Source organism: Arachis ipaensis, chromosome B03, assembly GCF_000816755.2.
Source record: "Arachis ipaensis cultivar K30076 chromosome B03, Araip1.1, whole genome shotgun sequence".
Classification (NCBI taxonomy): domain Eukaryota; kingdom Viridiplantae; phylum Streptophyta; class Magnoliopsida; order Fabales; family Fabaceae; genus Arachis; species Arachis ipaensis.
In genome coordinates this window covers 132755644-132762803 of record NC_029787.2, presented here as the reverse complement: position 1 = coordinate 132762803, position 7160 = coordinate 132755644, and the positions used below count along the sequence as shown (strand labels likewise).

At 38.3% G+C, this 7160-nt stretch overlaps 2 protein-coding genes across 2 annotated transcripts; both read left to right on the top strand.

The window, feature by feature from the left end:
* LOC110262507 lies at positions 311 to 5230 on the top strand. The gene is made up of 8 exons (XM_021119965.1): positions 311 to 749; positions 827 to 1511; positions 2622 to 2935; positions 3019 to 3135; positions 3851 to 3889; positions 3963 to 4210; positions 4296 to 4620; positions 4692 to 5230. The coding sequence occupies exons 1-8, from the start codon at positions 510 to 512 to the stop codon at positions 4956 to 4958; spliced, it is 2235 nt and encodes a 744-aa protein (XP_020975624.1). The 5' UTR covers positions 311 to 509; the 3' UTR covers positions 4959 to 5230.
* Positions 1887 to 6919, top strand: LOC107632095 (protein SRG1). The gene is made up of 4 exons (XM_021119964.1): positions 1887 to 2289; positions 2363 to 2616; positions 6003 to 6321; positions 6392 to 6919. The coding sequence occupies exons 1-4, from the start codon at positions 2050 to 2052 to the stop codon at positions 6644 to 6646; spliced, it is 1068 nt and encodes a 355-aa protein (XP_020975623.1). The 5' UTR covers positions 1887 to 2049; the 3' UTR covers positions 6647 to 6919.

Here is a 7160-nt window from a genome sequence, read left to right as displayed (position 1 = left end):
ACTTCACCTAGACTTCTCCTTAGTTTTCATATCTTTTGTCTTTACTTGAATTATATATATATATATATATATAGAGTTTAGATTTAATTTTGTTTAAAGAAAGTCTAAAGGAGAATACTTTTATTAAAATTTGTCTAGTACTTAATTAGTAAAAAAAGAGTGAGTAATAATATCACACTATTAAATAAAATTTTATCCTATTAAAAATATCAATAATAACTAATTAATGACTATAAATCACAAAATTTACTGTCCCTTAACACTCCATTGTGATACTTGATGCTATAATGATAAAAGCGGTGAGTTTTAGGTTGCACTTGCCAAATCACCAACTCTCTTAACACGAGTCAACACTACCAGGGGATAGCAAGCCAAAAACTACCAGGTGCATGAATCATCTCATCCTGTATGTCTGACATATATGTAACACTGGTACTAATTAGTAATTAATTTTAAAGCGAGCAAAAGAATCCATATAATAAACAAGAAGTATCTGATCATCATCAGATATGGAACCAACATCACTTTTAGTGCCGTTTGTGCAAGAACTAGCAAAGCAGGCATCACCCAATGTTCCAGAACGCTATATCCGCCCACAACATGAGCGTCCAACCCTATCCTCCACCCCCAACAACCACCCTTTGCCCCAAGTTCCTGTTATTGACTTCGCCAAATTGCTGTCCCAACAACACAAGGAACCTGAACTCCAGAACATGCACCATGCCTGCAAACACTGGGGTTTCTTTCAGGTTTATTTTATTTAATTTCTTGCTGATGGATTATTATTATTTTGTATGTAGTGATTGCATATATGACATACATGCAGCTGATTAATCATGGAGTGAGCAGTTCATTGTTGGAGAATGTGAAGAAAGGTAGTAAAGATTTCTTCAATCTTCCAATGGAAGAAAAGAACAAATATAGGCAGAAGGAGGGAGACATACAGGGATATGGACAATTATTTGTGGCCTCCGAGGAACAGAAGCTAGAATGGGGAGATGTCTTTTACATGTTAACCCTGCCACCTCAAATTAGAAAACCCCACCTCTTACCAACCCTACCCCAACCTTTCAGAGATGATTTGGATACTTATTGTGTGGAAATGAAGAATCTAGCGGTCCAAGTGATTGAGCTTATGGCAGATGCAGTGAAAGTGGAGAGGAAGGAAATGAGAAAATTGTTTGGTGGTGGGAGTCAAGCTATGAGGATGAACTATTATCCAGCATGTCCCCAACCGGAGCTTGTGATGGGACTCAATCCTCACTCTGATGGTGGTGCACTCACCATCCTTCTCCAAGCCAATGATGTTGAAGGCCTCCAAATCAAAAAAGATGGTCAATGGCTTCCTGTTAAACCACTCCCTAATGCCTTGGTCATCAACGTCGGAGACATATTGGAGATAATCACAAATGGGATTTACCAAAGTATAGAACACAGAGCAATAGTAAATGCGAAGACAGAGAGGATTTCCATAGCCACATTTTACGTGCCTGCCATGAGATCAACTATAGGTCCAGCACCAAGCCTCGTTACTCCTCAAACACCAGCAATCTTCAAAAGTGTTGCCTATCAAGAATTCTACTCTGCCTACCTATCAAAGGAACTTCGTGGGAAAAACTTCCTCAATAGCATGAAGATCGCAAAAGAAGCTGAGTAATTAAAGAGAAGACAAAATGTATGTGTCTATGTAACTATGTTCAAAATTAAAACACAATGTAACTAAAGTCTTTGTTTAAACATATCATATTATTGTTAACAATATAATGAGACATTATTTGAACTTCTTTATTCATCTCCTTCATTCAGTATACAAAGATTATTAGTAGCGTAACCAACTGGTACAGGCTACATAGTTACTCCAATTTAATATATTATCCGTTGGATTGTTATGTTAAGTGCATGTATCATGTGATTGATAATTTGATATTATATCATTGACTCTTGGGAGTTGAAAATAGAGCACACGTAACAGGGAAGCCATTAATATATAGTTGAAGCAAGTAGTGAGAAGTAAAACAAGCTAATATGTGCGAGTGTTAGTTGAAGCTAATGGAAAAAGTAAGTATCGTAGTCCCTAGTGTTCAGGAAATAGCCAAGGAGGCATTAACCTCCATTCCAGAGCGTTATGTTCGTCCAGATGACGAGCGTCCGGTCTTATCTGCCACCACGACTAATGAGCCTTTACCTCAAGTTCCAGTCATTGACATGGCTAAACTGTTGTCCCAAGATCTCAACCAATCTGAACTTCAGACCCTGCACCATGCATGCAAACACTGGGGTTTCTTCCAGGTACGGTTTTAATTAATTAATTCCTACCGACATCAAATAATCATGTGTAATGATTCTTTGAAATATTGTACAGCTGATTAATCATGGAGTGAGCGGTGGATTGGTGGAGAATGTGAAGAAAGGTGTTGAAGAATTCTTCAATCTTCCAATGGAAGAGAAGAACAAGTTAAGGCAGAAGGAAGGAGAGGCAGAGGGATATGGTCAGATCTTCGTGGTGTCTGAGGAACAGAAACTAGAGTGGGCGGACATGGTTTATATGGTGACTATGCCACCTCACTTGAGGAAACCACACTTGTTCCCCAACCTGCCCCTACCATTCAGAGATAACTTAGAGACTTATTGTGCGGAAATGAAAAAACTTGCGATCCAAATGGTTCAATTTATGGCAAACGCCCTTAGAGTGGACCCCATGGAAATAAAAGAGCAAATTGGTGAAGGGACTCTATCAATGAGGATGAACTATTACCCACCATGTCCCCAGCCAGAACTTGTCATGGGACTCAATCCTCATTCTGACGGTAGTTCCCTCACCATCCTTCTCCAAGTCAACGAAATGCAGGGTCTCCAGATCAAAAAAGATGGAATCTGGATTCCTGTCAGACCCCTTCCTAATGCCTTTGTTATTAATATTGGCGACATATTGGAGGTATATGCTACCTTAATTTCAATTTTTATTTTCACTTGTCAACTATGTTTCTAAAATCATGCATGCGTCATGCGTGGGTGCAGATAATAACAAATGGAATTTACAAAAGTATTGAACATCGGGCAATAGTTAATGTGGACAAGGAAAGGCTTTCTATAGCTACATTTTACAACGCTGAGCCACACAGAAATTTGGGTCCAGTGTCTAGTCTTGTTACACCACAAAATCCAGCAATGTTCAAAACAACTACTGTAGCTGAATACCGTAAAGGATACCTTTCGCGAGAGCTTCGTGGCAAATCATATCTTGATAACTTCAAGATTCATAACCAAGATGAAAACAAAAAAGTCAAAGACACATAATATATCCATGTGGCACGCACAAAAGTTTCTTTGTAATAAAGTTTGCTTCTTTGTTGTCTTGATCTTGTATTTATCCCATTCCCTTTGTAAAATAAATAAAATAGAATAAAAAACAACAATTTAATTATTTCTGGATAAGTTTAAAAACTTTTCCATAGTATAATATTGTAGATGTAGATTTAACATTAATTATAAGAAGTTGCCCCCTAATAGTAAAATTCTACTTCCGCCACTGTTAATGTTCCTAAATAAATTCATTATGTGTCACCGATCCTAGTTTGAGTTGAACATTTATGAAGCACTGCATAGCCAAACTCATTGATCCATCTCTGACACTGAGTGTTGCTAATTGATCATGGAAATAGCAACCGTCACAGTCCCTTGTGTTCAGGAAATAGCCAAGGAGGCATTAACCACCATTCCAGACCGCTATGTTCGTCCACACAATGAACGTCCAATCTTATCTGCCACTGCTACCCAGCCTTTACCTCAAGTTCCGGTGATTGACATGGCCAAATTGTTGTCCCAAGATCTCAAGCAACCTGAATTGGAGAACCTGCACCATGCTTGTAAAGACTGGGGTTTCTTTCAGGTTTGTCATCAACTTCATCCACAGTTGTTGATGTAAGAGCACTTCACTGTTTTGACTTTTGAGTATCTTACAGCTGATTAATCATGGAGTGAGCGATTCATTGGTGGAGAATGTGAAGAAAGGAGTTGAAGAATTCTTCAATCTTCCAGTGGAAGAGAAGAGGAAGTTTGGGGAGAAGGAAGGAGATGTAGAGGGATATGGTCAGGCATTTGTATTCTCTGAGGAACAGAAATTAGAGTGGGCTGACATGTTCTTTCTGGTCACTATGCCACCTCACTCCAGGAAACCACACTTGTTTCCAAACATCCCCCAACCATTCAGGTTCTTTCTGTTTTGTGCATGTCATTTTATACATCATGCTTCTGATTTTATGACTATGTCTCATGATATTTGGATCTGGTTAAAGGGACAACTTAGAGGCCTATTCCTTAGAATTGGAAAAACTTGTTATGGAATTGGTTGACCTTATGGCAGATGCCCTGCAAGTCCACACCACGGAGATGAAAGAGGTGTTTGGTGGAGGAACTCTATCAATGAGGATGAACTATTATCCACCATGTCCCCAACCCGACCTTGTGATGGGACTCAATCCTCATTCTGATGCTGCTGCTCTCACCATCCTTCTTCAAGCCAATGAAATACAAGGTCTACAAATTAAAAAAGATGGAATGTGGATTCCTGTTAAGCCACTCCCCAATGCCTTCATTATTAACATTGGAGACATGTTTGAGGTAATGTCATCAATGGATTGTAAAACACAATTAGTTCTAACAAAGATTATTAACTGATTGGGAATTGGCAGATGATAAGCAATGGAATTTATCGAAGCATTGAGCACAGAGCAACAACAAACTCAGAGAAGGAGAGGATTTCTATAGCAACATTTTACAATCCTGATATCAATTCTATTCTGAAACCAGCACCAAGCCTTGTGACTCCAGAAACACCAGCTGTGTTCAAAACAATTAGTGTGCAAGAATATTACAAGGGATACCTTTCAAGAGAAATCCGCGGCCGATCATACCTTCAGAGCATGAGGCTTCAAAATGAAAATCAGGAAACCTCTTAAATGAAAATATGGATATGATACTAGCATTTGGGATTGCTTTGCCATTCACTTTCTTTGTTCTGTTGTTTTTCTTTTTGTACGTGAATGATAAAAGCTGTCTCATTTCAGTGTTTGATTTACATGTAACAAATTTGAGTGATTAAGAAATTTGGAGTTTGAACGTTAGTTGGAACTAATTGTTCACTTGCTTTGCTAGTTTCCATAATAATATTGAGGATATTTTCATTATGTATTAATTGCGATGTGGAATTACTGGTATCTATTTTGTCATATATTATATTGTTATTATGTAGTCCTAGTCAACTAAATTATGAGTATGTGACATATTACTGAGGTTGGAATCTTCTTAGTCAATATAACGTGAAATTGACAAATGAACAACCGAACATATTCAACTCATGATGACGTCTGAATTTGTAGAGGGAGAAGGATATATTGAACTCATGGTGTGTTGGTGTTAGTTTGAGTGTGATCAATTAAAAGTTAAGAATGGAAGCTGCATCTGGTTTAGTTCCCTCTGTGCAGGAAATAGCAAAGGAGGCATTAGCACAAGTTCCACACCGTTATGTTCGTCATCAGCATGACCGTCCAATCTTCACCACCTCCACTAATCCTCATGATTTGCCTCAAGTTCCAGTCATTGACATGGCCAAATTGTTGTCACAAGATCACAGGGAACCTGAACTGCAGAAACTGCACTATGCTTGCAAAGACTGGGGATTCTTTCAGGTTTCATATCTTAAAAGCATTTTATGAGTGTTTATGGTTTTGATGTTTGACTATGATTATATATACAGCTGATTAATCACGGAGTGGACACTTCATTATTGGAGAATGTGAAGAAAGGTGCTCAAGATTTCTTCAATCAGCCAGTGGAAGAGAAGAGGAGGTTTGGGCAGATAGATGGAGATGTGCAGGGATATGGTCAGGCCTTTGTAGTCTCTGATGAACAGAAATTAGACTGGGCTGACATGTTCTTCATGTTCACCCTGCCACATCAGATCAGAAAGCCCCACTTGTTCCCAAAGATTCCCCTACCATTNATTTGGAAGACTATTGCGGAGAAATGGAAAAGCTTGCAGTGAAAATGCTTGGCCTTATGGCTGATGATCTTTCTATACACCCCATGGAAATAAGGGACATGTTAGGTGAAGCTGAGCAATCAGTAAGGATGAACTATTACCCGCCGTGTCCGCAGCCGGAGCTTGCCATGGGACTGAGCTCTCATTCTGATGGTGGTGGCCTCACCATACTTCTTCAAGCCAATCAAGTTGAAGGCCTCCAAATTAAAAAAGATGGACTCTGGATTCCTGTTAGGCCCCTGCCTAATGCATTCATCATTAACATTGGGGACATGTTGGAGGTACTTACATTTTTTTAGCCACAGTGAATTTATGTGAATTGCAATGATTTATGTGAATTTGATTTGGCAGATCATAACGAATGGAATCTATAGCAGCGTTGAACATCGAGCAACGGTTAACTCAGAAAAGGAGAGGCTTTCCATAGCAACATTTTACAACCCTGCTTTAGATGCTATTATTGGTCCCGCACCAAGCCTTGTTACTCCTGAAACACCGGCAGCGTTCAAGAGAATCGCCGCCGGGGAGTACTTCAAAGGATACCTCTCACAAGAACTGCGTGGGAAATCATTCCTTGATAGCATTAGGATCCCAAATGGAAAGTGAGGAAACCTCTTACAAGCTCATATTATGTAATAAGAACACTGATAATTGTGTATGCTGATTGTTCACGATAAAATACCGTGCTACTGCATATTCTATACACTGCATAATTTTGTTGTAAACTTGTAATAGTTACACTAAATAACTTCAATCATGGAGACTAGGAGACTTCTCCAGCTCCTTAGCTTATACCCAGAAAAAAAAAAAAGAATTATTATCATAATTCATCGGTTGCCACATTAAGTGGAATTTATATATTGCCATTAATAATTTTATTACGCTGTCTGTGCTCGTAGCTAGTAAATTTCCTCGTTAGGCCAGGGTACAAGAATAATATGGTTCTTTGCATGGTTTAAGTCCCATTTTATACGGTGATGGGGTATTATTCTTAGACAAAAGTTCAAGAATCAGTAGAATTTATTAGTTTTTATTAGTATTTTTAGTTATTAATTTAATTTTTTTAGTTTAATAATTTAATAACATATTTTTAGTTTATATTTTTAAATATTACTGATTA

Excerpts from the sequence above, each read along its gene's own strand:
- LOC107632095 (XM_021119964.1), top strand. The coding sequence starts at position 2,050 with ATGGAAAAAGTAAGTATCGTAGTCCCTAGTGTTCAGGAAATAGCCAAG. Across the intron at positions 2,290-2,362 it reads AACACTGGGGTTTCTTCCAG|CTGATTAATCATGGAGTGAG; the intron begins GTACGGTTTTAA and ends AATATTGTACAG. Across the intron at positions 6,322-6,391 it reads ACATTGGGGACATGTTGGAG|ATCATAACGAATGGAATCTA; the intron begins GTACTTACATTT and ends TTGATTTGGCAG.
- LOC110262507 (XM_021119965.1), top strand. The coding sequence starts at position 510 with ATGGAACCAACATCACTTTTAGTGCCGTTTGTGCAAGAACTAGCAAAG. Across the intron at positions 750-826 it reads AACACTGGGGTTTCTTTCAG|CTGATTAATCATGGAGTGAG; the intron begins GTTTATTTTATT and ends ACATACATGCAG. Across the intron at positions 3,890-3,962 it reads AAGACTGGGGTTTCTTTCAG|CTGATTAATCATGGAGTGAG; the intron begins GTTTGTCATCAA and ends AGTATCTTACAG.